This window comes from Vanessa atalanta, chromosome 2 (assembly GCF_905147765.1).
Source record: "Vanessa atalanta chromosome 2, ilVanAtal1.2, whole genome shotgun sequence".
Taxonomy (NCBI): domain Eukaryota; kingdom Metazoa; phylum Arthropoda; class Insecta; order Lepidoptera; family Nymphalidae; genus Vanessa; species Vanessa atalanta.
In genome coordinates, this window is record NC_061872.1 from 13,307,303 (window position 1) to 13,328,321 (window position 21,019).

Genomic DNA, 21,019 nt, shown 5'->3' on the forward strand with positions numbered 1-21,019 from the left:
ATGCCTACACTTGCAACTACAATCATGCGTAAAAAGCGTAAAATGTCTGAAATTTTTACATGACCTTGGGAAGAATGGATCGACTGTTGCATTCCTTTTAAATATTTTGTATAACGTACTAAATTATGTAGTTCTCGAAGATAAGTTCGTAATGGCGTTATGACATTCCTACTAACGGTTGGACGTCTTAACTATTTAAACTCATTCATAGTTTTTACAGACACCCCACGGTTTCCCATTTTATATTATTAGTTTTAAATGTAATCGTGCCACTTTATCAGCGTATCTAGAAATGAACTTTTTACATCCTGATCCAGTCATGCAGACCCGTGGATCTTGTTCTTAGCATTCCTAGAACGTCTGCAACATTCACTATACCCCAACAGTATCAACAACTTTTTTTAAGTGCAACTTCCTCGGACACGTTGTGAGTACAATATCACGCTAGAATTTGAGTGATAGATAACATTTGAAAAACGTTTAGGAGAGAGCGTTTTGTGGAGAGAAACCTATATATTTTACCTGACGTGCTCAATACCTTTTGATCTATTAATCTTTCTAGATTACATGGCACCTCTGTGCCAGAAAGTACTTTACCACACATTATAGAGTTAAATCCTGAAAGATATATGAGGGTTTAAAGGCCATATTCTTTGTAATACGCTCTCGCCCTGTTTCTCTCTCCTTATTTGATATAAAAATATACTTAGTATGCGTCCTGAGTGTAAGCGAAGCACGAAGATTCGCCAGTATAATGCAATCATTGATTGTGTGTGCGTAGCCGAGGCAGTCGGGTTAGTTTCAACTATATCGAATATTTGTTACGTGCGCGGATTCAACAGTTAAACTGCTTTTTGTGTGTTAATTATTAGTTTTAACATTTTAAATATATATATAACCAGCTTTTAAATATAAATATAATACTAATCGTTATATTAATTATAACCTAACCGTTGCACGTGATACATTTTACAAACGATTACAATTATAATGTCTAATTAAAATTATAAACGTATACTCTATATTTAATTTTGAAGAAATGGTAAATGGCAGGATGTTCTATATATTAAATATACATATGTGCGTTTTTATTAGGCAAGCTTAAACGTTATCAGATAAGTTATAAGCTCAGGCAAAACAACCGTTATTTCTATATCTAATCACAAACTACGCATTCTACTGCAAGGACCTCTATGTCAATAACCTTTTTTTATAAAAGTAGTACATTAACTTTTATATAATTTTATCAAAAGTCTCTCTTTTTACCATGTTTAAAAGAGCTTTGGATGTCTTTATTGGTTAAATTATAATTCCATATCCTGATAAAGGGAGTTATTCGAGGAAATAATTATATTTTACTTAGGCCGGAAGTATTATTTTTATACCGGATTATTTCGAAGTTTTATTTTTATTTTATACTGATATAAGGAAGCAAAGTTTCGAAAGAATTATATAATAAAATTGGAAATACTTTCAAATGCGAGTGAAAATCTGGATTTGATTAATTAAAATGTTATACTCATTTTTGAAAATGACACCACAACGTAATGACACTTTAGATTTTTTTATAGAAGCAGGATTTAAAATGACAAGCCGGCAAATAATTATCTAGGTAATCCATTCCAGAATCTGTTTATAATTTTAAAACCATTTTGGGAGAATATAACCTGTTTTAAATTCGAACCAATATTTGTTTTCTTGCTCATGAATCATATAAATTGCTCGGATATTGTTTTATTTCCTAAACGTGGCGTCGATTTTGAGCCGTCTGCCACGTATGGAAAGCTGTCGTCAGTGTTCTGGCTGAGGTATGTCTGGAAAATTATCCGGGAGGGGCGGCAATACGTTGGTTTCGAACTGCCCAGACATATTCCCCGGAGGAGAATAATTAGCTACTACTATTACCTTGCCTGCCCGAGATCTGGCTTTGCCCACTCCAAAGAAACGCGTAGCCACCCAGACCATCTGTGTGAAGTGACCTGAAGATAAGGAAAATATTGATTTTTATTTCTGGTTTCGTATCCGCTGCATAAAAACACTTATTTTTTTGTCTATGAAACTACGTCTACGTTATATTTTATAAATGTAGGTGGACTGGTAAATAGGCCATCTGATGGCATATAACTCCATGATGTTATGTCCCTTGTTGTTACACTGGCTCCCGGATCCTTCAAACCGTAATACAACAATATTAAGTATTGTAGCTTGGAGGTGGAATGTAGGAGTGGGTGGTACCTACCAGGACAGGCTTTCACACCAAACCCTACCACCAAGTAAGTTGTAAGTTACCATTAACTTATTATACAATCCTTACTGATATTATAATTATTGCAAACGTGTATTTAACAACATGTAAATGATAACCCACTGATAGAATAAGCCTTGCTATACTTTTGAAGAGTAGGTTTGGAGCTCCAGCTCCTTCTTCGACTTACACTAACACTGGGTTGAAGTTTATATGTGTGTATATAACAATATGTTTACCTGCATTAACGTTTGCATGCAGAATGTCAGTATCCTTAAAAAAGTTGTACTGACGAACTGCTGCATACCAATACGATGATACCTCTTGACCTGAAAATTGTATTACCAATTTAAAAAGAAAACTATTTGAACATTAGAGTATTTACTCCAAATTCCAAATACGTATCAGAGAATACTTTTGAAATTACCCACTTATAATTATCATAAAATTCATATGTAGTACACGTAAAGTTACCAATAATTGGAAAAATATCTTAAACCCTATTTACTCGACATCGATGTCTTACTTTATTTAATTTCGTTGCTATTGTTCAGCGTCTATTCTAAATTGAATCAGAATAATGTCTCACCGGTCACGTCAGGCTGAATATCGCTTACGGGACGCTGGTAGAGATTCTGTCCAACGTCTCGATCGTTTCTGTAACGGAATTTGTTGGTGTGCGCCAAATGGTTGGCCCAAGCTTGGGCGTAATCGCACAACTACAACATCAAATAATTAATTAATAAACTATGAACACAGAAAATATCTCTAAGCATTATATAAAGTCCAGTTATATGACAAAAATGTGTTAACTTTTAAATCAAAATTTACTATATTCAAACTGGCTCACGCAATAACCACCTTTGAATCGTAAATTTACATGATTTTATGATGCATTATTACCAGTTCGGAAATTTATAATTACCTCAGGAGCCATGTAAAGCTGAGGAGCGCCGTGCCTTTGGCGATAGACATTGTGCCAACATAAGCATTCTGTAATAAAATCACTGTCCTGCCAAGCAGTGCGTACTTCGCTCCATTGGACTACCATGCTTACCGGCTTGGATAAAAGTATCTGAAATAATACAATGTTAATATATCTTACACATATAACAATCCAAAACATTATATGATTTTAAATATATATTTTGGAGATAGATTAGAATAAAAAGAGAAAATTGCATAATGACGAAATTTACTTTGATCAATAGATAAATATAATATATTTGTCCGTTGTCCATTTGTCATTGGGAATAAAATGTACCATGCACGTTGCTCTAATGCGGGTTGGTTGATTCCAATGCGGATTGGCACGGTTGGTGCTTTCAATTACAATAATATTAAGATTCGACTCCTATATTTCTACTCTATCGATTTTTTAAATTAAATACTTTTAAAATATAGTGTGAACTTATTTTATATCCTTTAATGGAAAATCCATTAAAGTTGCGCCCGTTCATGAAAGGGATCATATAAATCAATCACTTTACCCTACATCAAACGTCATTAACAGAGTAAAGATGATTGATCGCCCAGCTTATATTGGCCCAAGATTATCGTTCTTTTAATAACAAAACGCGCTAAGTGCTGCGCTAGTAATATATTACATTGAATTACAGTCAACCTCTTTACTGTCTACGTTCAATTGAATGCAAATATACATATACTGTTGAATGAACCTCCACCCCGCAAGGATAGATTACAACAATTCGTTGTCTATTAAGTAAATTGTATTTATTATTAAGCACTTGAACTTTTATCATTCATAATAAGAAAATACTTAACAATAATGACTAAGTAAAGCTATATATAAAGAGATACTAAGTAAAAAAATATATTAACTTAATGTCAAACCGGAGAAAAATTGTCTTAAAACGATGAATGTTTTCCGTGCAATTTGATATTAACATAAAATGTCATTTCAATGTTAATAAGCGAATTTCTCGGGTGTCATTTTGAAACTGCGTGACTCAATATTGTTTTGTAAAATATATGTACACATAGAATTATAAAGACAAATCTGATAATCGTATGATTGTAAAATAATTAGTTAATAAACAGATCAGATAATTATAATTTTGAACTCCGTGGAGCAAAATAATAACTACTATTAACTAAACTATTCATAATATTTTTCTAAGTATCTTAAGTTATTTAATTCTTTAAACCAGATCGTTGTGTTTAATGGGTAATAAAAATATATATTGTAGATAAGAGAGATCGTTTAGATCATAGCCAAGTTTATATCTAAGACTTAAAAAGTAAGTAATGTGCAATTTAAAAGTTACGGCTTTAAATCAATAAAGTTGCAAGTGAACCGAACAAATTGGAGCCGCGCCAATACGATTGAACCGCCCTCCATTTAATTTTGCAATGTATTCTAAAAATAATTTTTGGCATACTTTGCCTCCTGATGTGCCAGCCTCATAATTTTATGATTTACGTAAGAAATACAAGCTACGAATATCGTTACGGAAAATTTATATTACTTTGGGTATCGTCCAAAAAACTTCTAAAGGTCAAAGTTCATATTTGAGGGTTCCTTCCACATTAAATAATCCAAGTATTTCAAAAGTTATATCGAAAAATAAATATGGAACTACCTATTTCATTTATTCTCGACCCTCGACTTCGTTCGGATGATAAATAAAATTTATTTATCTTACGTCTTTTGAAAAAAAATATATTCTGGTACCTGTTCGCGTCGTTTATTAGTAAATAGTAAACCAAGAAAGTATGGACTATATCATTATATATAATACAGTTTTAATATTTATCTATAACTAGTGGGTCTCCCGAGTAACTTCGCGTTTATTCAAAAGATTCTTTAGGTATTTCGAAACCTATGTCATGTTTTATTTTGATTTAATTTCATTGTAAACTGCACATTGCAACATTTAGCTCTAAAATTATGAAAACTTACTATAATTTTTAATGTCAAATAGTAATGTAGTCGATCACTGGCTCTTAGACTAATACATTAGTTCAATTAGAATTACAACCGTAGTACCGCTCTCTAACCGACCAGTAACTTTTTTCTGCTCTCTAAAATTAATTCTTTGTTTAATTTTTTTATATGCATCTGTGGTCCCATAGTCAGTGGAACAAAAATCGGCTTACGCTATTAATATATAAAAAATAAGATAAGTAATAATTACAATGAAAAAAATAACTATATAGTAACTAAACATTAAAATAGTAGCAGATGGATAAATTATAAACATTTTTTTGCTATTTTTAATTAAAATATATATTCTATATTATATATGATATTAATATTTAGTTATTAATCTCCATTGCAATAACGATCTTGTCCTAAATATTATTTTTCTTATTCTTCGTAATAGTAGACAAAAAGTTAACTTAAAAAGAAACAATATGCAATTGATTACATAATAGTATTAAATATTATTATTGTATCATGAATAAGTCAGACATGCGGCAACGTAGGCCTGCGTGCCGACAGCGTTTACCCGATAAATAACCCTAATGAGAGCAAAGCCGTTTCAACTACGAGTATATACCGAAGCACCGATCGCCCGAAAGCCGATTTGCATCCAAAGTACTATTTTTTTGAACGAATATGCTAATTTTATACTGGGTTCGTTGAGAAAATAACATTGAATTTAATAAAGAGTGCTTATATGGCATACACTTTATTGAATATATAGCTTAGATATAATACTTATAGATATTTATCATTGCAGTTTACAATATGTTATGTCATCTACTCAATATAGTATTAAAAGAGAGAATTGATAAAACTAGTAAACATGTCATAAAATAGAAAAGCGTTACTAAGCACCATTTGTTTGTTTTGTTTATACAAATCTTTTAAATGTACTCAAACGGCTGGACCTGCAGTGAGTCCTGTTTGAGGTTGAGCTGCGATCGATCTCCAGGTTTTAAAAAAAAAATAATAATATTTATACGAAGTCGGGACAGGCAGCTGATATATATACATATATCTATAAATAGTCTAATACAAAGTCGCTTTCTGTTTATGTCTAAATCTCCGCGTTCATCTACCTTTCGTTTTCTTTGAATCGGCTGTCACTATTAGAAAGAGCGGTAATCGAAGAAGGTTTTTATGTATAATTTGTTAATATTTTGTCCAAATTGGCTGATCTATGATTTCCAAAAAAACGGTTCGTATACTCACGTGGCTAACGCTGGCTAAACTTTAGGAAATACATCAAAACAATGTACTAATGAAATACAGGTCTTTAAAAGCCCTACAGAAAATTCCGCGATAACATGTGTCTATTTTAACTATTATTATATACATTGTTAGGTTATTTGCGATGTAATTTTCTCCAATCCTTTATTAATCCTTATTCAGATAATAATATAATCCTTGGTTACCTCTTGCATTTAATATTGAATTGTAATTAATTAGCTGATGATATACCCTCCGTGTAGTCAAAGATGTGTTTCAAATGAAAGTTTTTAAATTATTATACTGAAATAAGTTATATAGTTGTATAATAAAGAAAAGTTTTTAGTGGTAGATTTTTGACTATCGATAAGCAAGTGTAAACACTTCTATATTGAATAAAGATTTTTGACTTTGACTTTGGTGCCGCCAGACTACTTATAAAATACCGTAAAAAGTTAATAACGTTTAAAGTATAATTAAACATTTAAGACATAATATGAATTTATATAATAATATAATATTATAAGTAACTTCACAGAATGAATTTGTTTAAAATATTTTAGAACACAGGAGCGAACCTAGAACTAATATCGTCATAACTTGGAAAGTTGTACGAGCTCTTGGTATTATAAGTTTTAATAACGTATTGTGAGCTTGCAACCCTGTGCTTTTAATAACTTATCCTGTATCTGCTATAGCACTCTACTTAATAAGAGATTATATAAACAAACAAATATTTTGTTCGTTACTTATTCAAAACGATGTTAATGTGTACAACATAGTTAGGCCTACGTTGATTATAATTGAATTTACTTATGACGTTACCCCGCGCGGCACATATTACAGTGCACAGGTATATGCACACACAATTTATTCACAAGAAAAATTTATCTTCTTATTTACGCTCATAATCTGAAAGAACGACTAATTTTACACACCTGAAAAAGTTCAGGAATAGAATCAAAATCATTACGTGCTTTCCGAATGTAAACACCCCGTCCTGTGCTGTGCTTTGCCAGTGCTAGCGCGGAATACGGGTGGTAGTGGTGGATGCCAAGAACAACACGACAGTCAAATGTCTTTCGCAACAATCCTTATCGAATACTACACGTTTTTTTATCATAAAATCTCCTCCAAAGTAGGAGTCTTAACATAATTGATATACGTAAAGCGATAAAAATATACATATCAGGTCATAATTACCTCATAATTATTAGTAATTAAGAAAATAAAGAACTGATTGTTTCAAACACACATGCTTGCCATATGATTGTGCTAGATTACGTACGAAGTAGTTCTAGTATCAGACGTGCGAGTTATCTCAGGTACCGCAATGCAGGCACAGTCTTGACATGCAAATTTTGTTTAAACTTTTAGACCTTTAAACCTTCTGTTTATAGTAGTAAGCGTTTGTTTCAACTCATATAATGGACGAGTAAATTAGGAAATTCGCCTAAATGAATGGGATCAGTTTAAAAAAATCAGCGTGCCGTTATGTGAAGCCTTTTAGTCAAGCGCTTTCATTCCTTTCACATACTACCCTTACTAACTACATGCCAGTATTGAAATCATGGCAAGTAGTGTGTTTTTCAAACTCTGTTTTAAACGCGAAAGGCAGTTCATATATTTTCATGGATTTAATTATCATCGTGTTCAATAATAGCCGTGACGACCCGAGATGGCTAGATACAGCGTATATCTATACCAGAGATTGACGGAACCAATCCGGAATAGACTACATACTTACTACACACATGGGTAGTGGTTATGATCAAGATGTCTTAAACCACAGAAAAAAAACATAACTTAGTGATAGCGCCGCTATCACTAAGTTATATATCCAAGATAAGATCTATGATAAGTAATGAAACGAGAAAGTTTTTTTTTAATATAAAAAAGTTAGGCGGAGGGCAACTGACTAAAGTTAAACCTTTGCCTTTGATATTGTTATGGAACTATTGATAATGTAATGTACACTTATAATGTAAAACAGCTCAGCGATTACGTTAATGATTCTGCCCTTTAAAAACTACCGCAACAATGAGGTTAAATTTGTATAGCTTTATACACAAAGACTCAGAGATGGAGCGGTCTCACTATTCCGTATTTCGTTACTTTGAAATATATTTTAATAATTTAAGTGATCCATTGAAACAGCTTTACTTTTAATGATTATTTTTATTAATTGTTTATTATTTAATATAGCACCCAAAGTATATGCACTCAATCGAGTGCAGGAAACTTTAACAAAAACTAGTTGTCGTCCCTGACATCACTCGAATTTTAGGGGTTAGTCGTCAGTTATAAAAAGTAGCCTATGCTTTTCATTGGGACTCAAGTTTGCTTTATACAATATTTCATCAAATTCGGTTCAGTGCTTTGGTCTTGAAAGCGTAAAAACTGATTTATAATATTCAACATTTATAACAAGCGATCCGCCCCGGCTTCGCACGGATACAATGCTGATACTAAATATATAAAAGAATGTCTTTATATACAACGTTCACAGCTTTCTCAGTCAGTTCAGGGCCATATTGATTTATGTTAAATGTACAATTTATTTAAGGTACTTAAATGAATAAGGATTTATGCTGTTTGCTTAAAATCGTAAATAAGCCGTTATTTATAAAGGATAAAAATGGTTATTGTGGGTTATCCCTAAGAGATAGACATATACCATCACGCAGCTTTTATGAAGACGTTTTTCAGGTGTGCAATACTATGATACATTATGTTGTTCTATCTCGTTGTTCAGCCAGTGTTTGCAATGTAGGCGCAAAAAATATATTTATTTACGAAATCACATTAGAGACCTCTAAAACTATCAGTGTTTCTCTATTATATTTTCCTTGTATTAATCATGTAAACCATCTTCTTGAATCACTCTATGTATTAAAAAAACTGCTTCAACATCCTTTGCGTAGTTTTAAATGCTTAGATCAAGCATACATACAATACACAGGGACAGACAGACAACGGGAAGCGACTTCGTTTTATACTATGTATTAATTTATATTGTGTTATAATAGTGTTTTTTGTCCGTATGAAATAATGAAATATAAAACTTCTATAATCGAATAAACAAATCTGCCAATCAATACGAGAGTCTAATACTTTTATGTTGAATTTGAAAATAATTTCCAACATACATCTATAAACCTCTAAACTATAAATCTTTTTAAACGTGTTTAACCATCCATACCCAAAATATATGTTCTAAAAATAGAAGTTTGTGGAAACTTGGATAAATAAACAAAGAAGAGCTGGAGTCACTACAGATCGTACGAACGCGGCGTACTCGTATTTAAGGAGTATTTCAAAGAGATTTCTTAGAAAAGAAATGCTTTATGGAACTTTTGTAATGAGAACTATGTTTCTGTGATATTCGATTTAAGATCCAATTGAAATGGATTTTTATAATACATATAAAATCAAATAATATACTCGTTCCTATCATACATGGTTATTCTGGTTTTCAAAAATTTTACTTGAATATGCTTATCAGCATATTTGTTGCGTATCGATAAATAAAATACATTGATTAACCTTAATGTTTTAAAAATCTTTTTCAAAGATTTAGTGAAAATGGAAGATACTCTCCACACAACTGTAAGACTGCTACGACGTTCTACGAAACTTGTAGCACGTCCGTAGCGGAAACGGTGACGTTGCGACCCCGTTGGAAGTCATGCACGCTTCGCAACTACACGGTTTTCAAATGTAAATGATATGAAATAAATATCACATATGAAGTGTTTCAAGAGAATGAACATTGTATTGTTTACATAGTATTTTGCACTGTTTCCAGAAATATATGTGTGTGCAAAGTTTCATCTCATTCAATTAGGTTACATTCGTTTAAAATTTAGTTTCAAGACTTGACTTGTATATTCAATGTATAAGTGACTGACTGTGAAATGACTTAACGTAAATCTTAACAGTATATTGGAAATTCAAATTATTTATCAAGATAATTTGATAACTAAAAATTTAATGTGATATTTCCTAATGATAAACAATAATAATATTCCAAAAAATTGTCTTTCAGTCTAATTAACGCTTTAAGTATTCTAAATTTGTTATTTACGTTAGCTTAGGATGTTGGTTATTGAAATTACCAGCATTTTTTTCTTTTGTCGTCGGTTTAATTTCTATCAAAAAGTTTATTAATGTTAATTATAGAAGAGTTATCTTTCTTTACTTTAATTATTTTAATATGCTTACATGGAAAATTTCTGGTAGTTAGAGCTGGTATTGAACAATTTGCTAATACGTTAATAAGTAATAACAAATAATAATATATGTGACAACACTTTTTACGTCTTGACAACAAAACGCAATTCGCACTACCGTGAATACGATTCTATATTCGCTTTCGTTGCTTCACTTTGTTCGGTGCGCTCCAACTGCCTTTAATTTTGAGGTTTGCTTGGTTTGGTTTATTTCATCCGTCGGATCAAATGCGGGTTGGTGCATACATATGTGGCAGGATTTACCTCACAATATTTTTCTTTGCCACAGAGCAATAAATGAATGAAAACCCAGTAGTATGGGTTCGTTTCACCTTTCAAACTGTCTTACCAGTACATCTCGGCTGTCATTTAACACGGTGGTAATTAAATCCATGAAGATATATGAACTGCGTTTCGTGTTTAAAACGGATTACGAACAACACACTACTTGCCATGATTTCAATACTGGCATTTTGATAGTAGAAGTACTAGCTTGTGAAAGAAATGGAAGCGTGACTAAATAGCTGCACATAACGGCACGCTGGGTTTTTAAAATAAAATCACTCGGTAAGCGAATTAACTTTCTTGTTCAAGGAGTTGAAACACACGCTTATGACTTAAAAATAAGAGATGAAGCGTCAATAGCGAAACGGTTAAAGGGCCACTTAGGACTTAGGCCATTGTCGTACCCACTCCTAACAAGTAAAGTAACTAAGTAAATCATTGAACAAAATAAATTTTAATGTTCCATAAGATTTTATTATGGCAATATTGGATGTGTTTTTTTATTATAATTCTTTGAATTCTTCACAATCATGTTTTCGGTGCCTTCGATATATGTACATTGTACATATGTATCTTTATAATACTTTTATTGAGTTGAAAATTTCGACGTTCCTGCAAATTTTATTCATAAAATATTGTGAAAATAAATTTGGTTTAAAGTTCTAAAAATAGCCGTTTAAACAAAATTTGCATATCTAAAGGCTATGCCTGCATTGCGGTTCTTGAGATAACTCGAACGTCTGGTATTAGAAATGCTTCGTACTATCTTAAAAAAAACTATATTTCATGCATCTCATGTTTAAAACAAAGAGTTCTGAGTGTCTTGATTTTTATTAAATTCTTTAGGTTAAAATTACAAAATATTTATTTTATATTTTATACGTATTTTTTTATGTTTGAGGGAGAGACTCTAGAATTATACTATGTTCAGCTAACGATATCAGGACTGCATAGCGATACATTCAAATAATGTGATTCTAAACTGCTTGTTTGACGATAATATCTAAAATAAGTAATGAAAATCTTACTCATATCATTAGTTTAAAATTTTAATAACGTATCTTCAATAAGTTTTACAACCCCGTTGTCCTTATAAAGATCACTCCTTAATTGTGCTTAGAATAGAATTATGTAACGACTATAGTTTCGCATTTTTTGGTACATAGGCATACACGGATTATGTTTGAAGATAAATATATATCTAATAAAAAGTATATTTATGTCACTTATTATAACCATCACCATCCCTAAAAATAGAAATAAAAAAATGAAGACTATGCTATACGTCTAAAGTCCGAAAAGTAGATAATCGATAATCTTACAAAAGTACAAAAATAAATTAATTAATATCTAAACCCAAATTCGTTTCTAATTTAACGAAGGTATTACAAGCGACATCAACTGTTATCTTTATTGGCAGACCATTTTATTTATCCACATAAATTACTAGTATTTTGGGTTGTTACATCGGGTAGAAAATCGCTTGAACGATTAAAGGTTTCAAGGGGCAAAGATCGCATTTCATATTCGTGAGATTCAAGCGAATTTGTACTTACAGGAATTGATATTTCCACCTCAATTCCCTTGTCTTTTCTAAGACTCGCCTATTTCGATTAAGGTTGAAATTCGCTTCCACTAGTGAGAGACAACAGTACGAAATTCTGAAGGCATCATACTCTCGGTTCAGTAATTTCTATAAATACTCGAGATATCAAACGTATTTAAAACAGTAATTAAGTACATTTCGTATTGCGCTAAAATTCCTTAATTACAGTTTTAAACTATTTAAAATTGATGACTAATAAGTTTTTAAAAAGTAAAAAAGAATTTAAGATTTATATAAAACACAAGTTTTTTTAGCATTAGCAGCCTGTAAATTTTCCCACTGCGGGGCTAAAGGCCTCCTGTCCCTTTGAGGAGAAGGTTTGGGGCAAATTCCACCACGCTGCTCCAATGCGGGTTGGCGGAATACACATGTGGCAGAATTTCGTTGAAATTAGACACATGCAGGTTTCCTCACGATGTTTTCTCTACGCCGAGCACGAGATGAATTATAAACACAAATTAAGCACATGAAAATTCATTGGTGCCTGCCTGGGTTTGAACCCGAAATCATCGGTTAAGATGCACGCGTTCTAACCACTGGGCCATCTCGGCTCCACACACACAACACAAGTTTAATTTATTTTAAATGTAATCAGTAAAGTATAATTAAGGTATGAATTCAAATTACACAATCATTTATACTTTTTAAAGTCAATGATCTAAAGCTCAATCTCATTACGCTTAACAGTGATCACTATTGGTGCCGCCTTGCTAGTTAATAAATATTATAAATATGACATCGAGTTTATTTGTTTGTTAAAGAATTATTATTAAGAGACCAAGTCAAGTCTCGTTCCAAGGGATCGAAACTACGATTAAAATATGGTTATTATTTTATACCCTTACTGATAAAAACTAGAAAAAGATAGAAAAAGATGAAGTCGAAATTGATAAAGATAAAGGTATAACAGAAAGTATAAAATGGTTTTATATTAATGAGTTGGATATATTCAAGGTTAAGACGATCGCGTTTCCTATGAGGTCAAGGGCGCGCCCTATTTCCGGGACCTTCGACTACCAAGGACCTTGTTGCCTGGAATAACTATCACGAGGCTGCGTTCATTATCAATACGAGAATAACACTTTGTACGAACCATTGAAAATCACACTAATTTAAACTATTACATTCTAATAAACTCAATAATAACATCAGATAAACATAGATTTCATTTACAAATTACATAATCAAATAAAGTTTTTCATTGTTCAGTACTTTGATAAAAGGCAATATTATCTCAAGTTCCGAAAGAAGTTCTGACACACGTATTATGAAAATTAGTCGATACTTAGTTAAAATAAATGAAAGTAGACAGTACGTCAAAAGCTCTATAATATAGTTCATCATACTAATATTACAACTGTAAAATTAGATGTATGTATTTGTCATCACGAATGGTCACGATTTTACCTCTGCACCGATCGTAATGAATTTAATATAACAGAGTGTCTGGGATAAGGCGTAAATATTTCAACGTACGAAAAATAATTAGAAAACTGTTAGTATTAAATAGAAAAAAATAATTGAAGATGAATGATTTGCTATTTTAATTTAATACCGATAATAGAGCACCACTACGACAGCTTGTTCGAGTAGGCTCTTAGAAACACCGTTTGAATCGGCATTTTGCTATAAAAATGAAATGTAAAGCTACCACTGGTTCGGAATTTAAGTTCTACCATAAAGAACTGGCAAAACACACTCTAATATTATTTTGTTATGACTAAAAACTCTTTACCTATTCTGATGAAATTTAAAATAAACGTAGCTCTACTAAAGGCCCAAATATTCGTCTCTTATTTAAAAATTTGTATTTGTTTTGTTTGTAGTTGAAACACTGTGGAGTATTACCGCAAAAACCCTTATCAAGCATAATATAATACCCCGTCTTGTTGCCTCGACTGGTCAGGAGGAGAAGTCAGTATCAGTGACAAGGGCTGGGTCCACCCAGGGCATCGGAATTACTATTCAATAGACATTCTGCTGGCATACCACGCGGTCATGATTTGTACCATAGCTATTTTTAATTTTGATTTGTAACTTCTGTATTTTGTTAGTGTAAATATTTCTTATGTAAATATAAATATATTAATAAAGATTTACGTACTTGAATAAGTTACGAAATAAATAAATTTGACGGAGAGGAAGTAAAATAAATGTAAGAACTAAATTTATATAAATGTGGATTATATGTAGTATATAATCATTAGTATATCCGTGGTAATATAATATATCGTTCATATGAATTGTTATGCTGTTGTTTTGGTTTAGTGTTAAAATCATCTTTTAGTATAACTATTTATGACAAAGTATTTCATCCGTAGAACTGCTCTTTGACATCAAGTGCAAGATCATTATCGATCATGTATATTCTTGAAAATGCTGAAGCCTAATTACGGTTACGTTTATCAAAATAATACCCGCATTTATAAAGATTGAAAACTGTAAAAATAATAAATAAACAAAAGTTCACTATAAAATTTCATCCGAGAGTTTCACACGCAACGATCTAATAGGTCAAGGGCCTGGTTTTCCAGAACATTCTGCACGTTTATATATATATATATATAAACGTGCAGAATGTATATATATATTTTGAAATTGTATATATATATATATATATATATATATATATATATATATATATACAATTTCATTTTTTTTCTAACCTACTATTTGCTCCTTTTTAATTCTAAAACACGTGATAAAATATATAGACGATAATAAATATCTTAATCGTATCAGCATCAAGTAATCTCTTCACCCAGAGATTCACCAAGACCCACAAAGTTCAAATGAATACATCTGTTCGATACACCACTTGTTTCTCACGCGTATTTTCAGTCTTATTTTAATATACCCGAAATAGCTGGGCTATTCATTATCTTTGTAATATCTATATAAATTGTAACTCTCCTGATAATATTAGGCTATTAAGTAATGAAAGTTCTGTCAATCGGAGATATATTGATAAGAACTGTTTTAGTACATTGCATGGAATATGGATATCTGAGGTGTTTTTTATCTCTTCATCTCCATTGTTACTACTTTTAAGTAATATAATCTTATAAAATCATTTTGTAACATGTTCTATTATTTTTTTTATACTTTAATGTTATTATTGTTATAACTTACCCTTTGCAATAATTTCTGTCTGTTGTCTAGCTGTTCAGGTTGACTGTCTTCTTTGGTCGGCTCGTGGTTTCTCCAAGGTTTCCTGAAATTAACTATAGCTTCAGAGTTCTTAATTATCGTAATATACTAACCTCTAATGTTCAAACACTAGAGGAATATAAGGGAAGAGAATAGGAATTATAAGGGCCTGATTTAGGGGAGGGCAACCGGGACAACTGCCCTGGGGGCTCCACATGAGAGAGGCCCCCGTAACAGAGATTTCGACGAGAAAACAAATATCTAGATAAAGTTAAATTATAAAAATGTTACTAATTACTGTTTTTAAAGTTACCGATACAAGTAAATAAATTATAGCTTACTGATTGAAATTAATTCATAATATATTAGGGCCTCCTCGCCATTGTGGCAGGGCTTCCAGACCTTTAAATCCGACTCTTGGAGTTATTCATCAATATGAATGACACCACCGAAAAATATAAATAAACAGGAAAATTGCGCCATTATTTATTCCATTTTTAATAGAGTAAAACAGCTATAAAAACCTAACGAGCCTTACAGTAGTCACTTATGACGTGTAACAGCTCATATCCGATAATTCACATTCAAAATCAAAATTATATTCTTTATTCAAGTAGGCTCATAAAAGCACTTTTGAATCGTCATGTTACAGTGTTGAATTAAATGTAAAGCTGCCATTAACATTATATCCAAATGTAGCACTGCGAGTGCTCATTTGACAAATAGACTGCCCTTCTCCGGTCTTCACTTCCGTCGCTTTTTGTAAAATCAATCCCACAATTTGGACGCGAAAGGAAAAATTTAGGAAAAATATTACACATTAAAAATTGTAGAGAAACCAAAACATTTTATTACCAGTTTTATTAATTAGAAAATGAATTTAACACGTCTTAAATGTTTTATAGCTGTTTTTACTGGTTTTTGTTGACGTAAAGTACCTATTAAACGAAGCGGAAAGTTGCATGCGTGCTAAATTAGCTTGGCCGGAAATGGAACATTGGCTACCCCATTTGACCTCTAGTAAGGGAGACCTGCGTGCTCGTAACTTAAAGCTTTGATAGAAGTAAACACTGGTTTCTTTGCACGCGATTTTCTCATAATCACCATATTATATGTTTTATATAATTACAATTTGTACATTTTATACAATAACAAAATATGATTATGAAATAATATATAATAGTGATCGCAAACAGTCATTATAAAGGGATACTTGCGCACACAATTGCGCAGAGTATTCAAATAATAATAATAATCAGAGTAAGTATAAATCACAGAGCGCGAGTGTGTGCACAAAAACACCATTATTGTAGTTCTTAACTCTCATAATCCAAGAAGACATTAAAATCGACACGACAAGAGTTCAAGCATTTACTCCGGATAAATATCTATTATTCAACTTATGCATATTTATAACTTAGTTTAATTATAGTGCAAAAATCTTTAATAATCATGAGAATTTGTAAAAATATTTGCGTGAAAATGAATTATTTGCATGGAAAAAAATGATTATTTTCTATTAAACTATAAACAAATATTGGTTATCTTATATTTTTTTTTTCTTTCAAGTCTAAAGAATACATTGAAAATATAAATGGTCACAAATAAATCTTATATATATGTAGTCGTTTATGAAAACGAATAATTAATTCCGCTTAATAAAATATTGAACTACAAACAAAACAAAAGTAATCACGAATCTACTTAATTAAGCTGTGCCGGTCTGGGATGAAATAGTATAACATTTTAATTAATTTTAGAATTAACTGTTGTTCTTTCTAAATTAATTATACAAACATGGGTTAAAATTTTCGAATGAACAAAGAGTACTCTATAAATAAAATTGTTAAAATAACAATGAAAATTATTTAAATATTTAGTTTACGCCTCTGAGGGGTAAAAGGTAATCTTTGAGTTATTTTTCCTTTTCTATCTATGGAATAAGTTTAATGGGTCATTTGGTGATAAACGATAAAACATTGGTACTGTAAGTAATATTAACCATTCCTTACATCGTCAATCCGCCACTAATATTGAGTTTTATAACAATACCGAGTATTGCTGTTTAGCAGTAAAACATCTAATGAGTGCTACCTAGCAACGCCCTACCACCAAATGCCAAACTAGATATCTTCAATACCATTCTTGCGTAATTGTAGTAACAAACATCCATTCATCCAAACTTTCGTATTTATGATATAATTAAGATAAATAAAAGACCTAAGTATAGAATATTGTAAAGAAACTATTAAACAGATCGTATAATGGAAAATTTAATTAAATAATAAAAATGGATACCTGGCGTGTTGTAAGAGCGCAGGAGCTACCTTCTTTTTTAGATTGGCGAGTGCGGTGAGTTCTTCGCGCTTCCGAGACGGTGGTGGAGCCCCACATAGCGTCAGCAATGGTGTGGGTGCCGGCTGAGATGAACGGAGTAGTCTACGAAGAAGAAGAAAAATAAATTAATTAAAGACAATGAGATTTAGACAATGACAATTTTTGTAATCCGCAACCTCTTACCAAGCATTTGAAAAACGTTAAAACAACCAAATATTTATTTTTAGATTATTTTTCTTACATAAAGTGATCTTTATCTCTTTCTTTGCCAAGATTTTCTTAATGATACAACTTAATAACTAAATAATATTAATGATACACTTTCTTCCATCGACTTGTTTGGTCTTGTTGAGCCTCTTTAAATTCATCATGACGATGGCAAGAGACCTGATGAACTGACAATGGTTCCGTGGGAACGAGGACGGGCCCTTGTCTGAGACCCTACTACAATGCTTTGACCCACTGGTGATGTCTCATACCAGGAACACAGAGCCGGAGTTAAGAGCCGGAGCCGCCGCGGAAAAGCTAAAGCAAACAAACGATCCAAATATTCGTCTCCTATTCCAAATGAAGTCTTGGACACTGGATTAATGGTGCATAAACCTTCATTAAAAGTATAACACCTGGCTTTATTGTCTCTACTGGTGACAAGAGGGCTGGTGCATTTATTTAGAGGATCGGAATTGGGATCAAATGGGGAATGCTGCTAGCATTCTTGCCATCATTACACGCGTTATAATTAAGACCTTAATCTTAATAATTTTTATGTATTTTTTATCTTTAAAAAACATATTTATATTTATGTATTTAAATTTTTATTTAAATCGTCGTGCAAATTAATAAGGTTTTCTAAAAGGAATATGGACAAAAAATATATTCGTTGATGTTCTTTACACTCAACTTCAATCGAAATAGGAAATACTTAGTGCTTATTTTAATTGTTTTGACATTCTAATTAAGTATCGGTGAAGGTGGTATTTTGTAGTTTTTTGTCCAGGGTGCATAACCCTGGTGAAACAAAAGATGTAGCTTAGGATGAGATGTCAATAGAGGTGTTACATCATTATTATTGTAAATTTTCATAGTCCGAAACGTAAATTCATCCTTTCATGTATATGGTGCCTTTGCATTAAAACATTTATTAACTGTCTATCACCCTTTGTTGTCTTTTACACTTTAACGGCTAGACCACTAAACCGAATTTGATGAAATTTGGAAATGTGGTTTATCCGTGAAAGAGCATATATAGGTAAAGCAGAACGCGCGGCACATTATAGTTAAGCAACAAAATTTTACGGCGCGTCTTTTTGTGAATACATCAAAAAGGCTGTCACTCTAATTATTATCAATTATTAACGTAATAATAAATAGTTAATTACTTCACAAACTACCAAAATTTGCATTCTCTTTTGATTATGTATTCGTTTTTGTTGCTTCAATATTATGTTCGCTACAATTAAACGAATTATAATAAATACATATATAATAACTAGTTACACGATAACATTCAAACTGATATTATATATTTTTTAATATAATTATACACAATATTTTATTACAACAACGTATTCTTCATAAATTAATTTGCAAGTTGCATAATAATTACATTTCACATTATTATATTTAATATTATAAATTAGTTAATTTCTTTATTACTATTTGCCTATTTCGATATTGGAATTCACTCTTTTTTTAATGCTAACAAATACACGTTAACAAAGGACTATCATTTACTTTAGACGCAAGTACTAGTAATTATTTACTCAAATTAATTTCACGTTTTTATTACAAAATCAGTTTCAAAACAAAAAGGACCACTATTGCAAAACATTGATTGAAAGGCAACGTACCGTTTTGATGCCGGTGTACGCTTTGACAGTAGCGTATAGTCGTACAGATTCGAGCTGGAAGGATTGTTGTTAAAAACGGGCGAGGGAGGGTAATAAGCTTCATCTTCCCTGTGATTATTATTCACTAGCATTGATTTTAGAGGCAATAATTCGACATTGTCGTCGGCACGTCGGTCGCGGGGTGCCGTCATAGCGCGGATAACATCGCGCAACGCGCTCGGCTGCTTGCAGCCTACTGTAGTACTGATAGACGCGGCCTTGAAAATGCTGCATAGCGCCGGGCGTGAGATGAAATTACGCTTACGAAAACAAAAAACCCTTAATATTACCTCAATTTCTTCTAAGGCTTTTTGTGCTTTTATGTAATTAATATTATCGTCTTATAAGAAAACAAGATTAAATGTAAATATGAAGCGAAAATATTTTTATATTGAGCTACACATTTTTTAGTTATTTATTTATTTGTTAAAACGCATCCAACTCTATATATTGACATTTTACGTATAAACTTATTTAATTTACTTGTGTTTTCGTTTATGTCCTATTTAATTGATATAAATTTATCAGTAATTTCAATTTTAATTAAAATAAATTATTTCTGTCTTACATACAAGTAAATAAGTAAATTAACTTTGTTCCTAAAAAAAGGATGGCCTCGTGTCACGTTTTTTTTTATAATTTACAGGTATTTTAAGGGTACACGGGAGCTAACCGTGCTTAAAAGAGGTTGAACTGCACATGCGCAGTTCAAACGCGCGATTTCTGTCTGCAACTCTTCGTTGACATTCTCAATTTCTCGCTTAGGTCATAAGCACCGAATCGGACATTGAACTTAACTACATTAAAAATATCTACCATTACTACTTTATTTTATTTGTTATCTTAATAGTAAATCTGGCAATAATATTATTATTTTATATACTACTATGGACTATGTTGTTGTTGCTGTATTATTATTGGACTGTGTTGTGCAGAAATGTTCCAACCTTTTAAGAGGAGGAAATGCATTTACCCATGCCGCCCGGTCTGGGAACCGGGACGGCTACGCGGGTCACACTGGGGCATAAAGCCCCACACCGGGGCCTAGTGCCCCGTCCTACCCACTAAAATCTCCTTGAGTTTCCACCACGCCGCCTAATAGTGGGGCTACGGGAA

The 21,019-nt window shown here is 31.9% G+C and overlaps 1 protein-coding gene across 1 annotated transcript; it reads right to left on the reverse strand.

The window, feature by feature from the left end:
- Positions 1–1,555: 1,555 nt before the first annotated feature.
- Positions 1,556–20,055, reverse strand: LOC125069550 (protein PRY2-like). The gene is made up of 7 exons (XM_047679072.1): positions 19,865–20,055; positions 17,976–18,116; positions 15,660–15,741; positions 3,171–3,320; positions 2,835–2,964; positions 2,485–2,574; positions 1,556–1,979 (listed from the first exon to the last, which is right to left on the reverse strand). The coding sequence occupies exons 1-7, from the start codon at positions 20,053–20,055 to the stop codon at positions 1,792–1,794; spliced, it is 972 nt and encodes a 323-aa protein (XP_047535028.1). The 3' UTR covers positions 1,556–1,791.
- Positions 20,056–21,019: the final 964 nt, after the last annotated feature.

What these genes read in the sequence shown, in the direction of transcription:
- LOC125069550 (XM_047679072.1), bottom strand. Translation starts at nt 20,055, where the DNA reads ATGACGGCACCCCGCGACCGACGTGCCGACGACAATGTCGAATTATTG. An exon ending in CGTACACCGGCATCAAAACG is followed by an intron (nt 18,117 to 19,864) that starts GTACGTTGCCTT and finishes TCTTCTTCGTAG; the next exon opens with ACTACTCCGTTCATCTCAGC. An exon ending in TATTCAGCCTGACGTGACCG is followed by an intron (nt 2,575 to 2,834) that starts GTGAGACATTAT and finishes TACAATTTTCAG; the next exon opens with GTCAAGAGGTATCATCGTAT.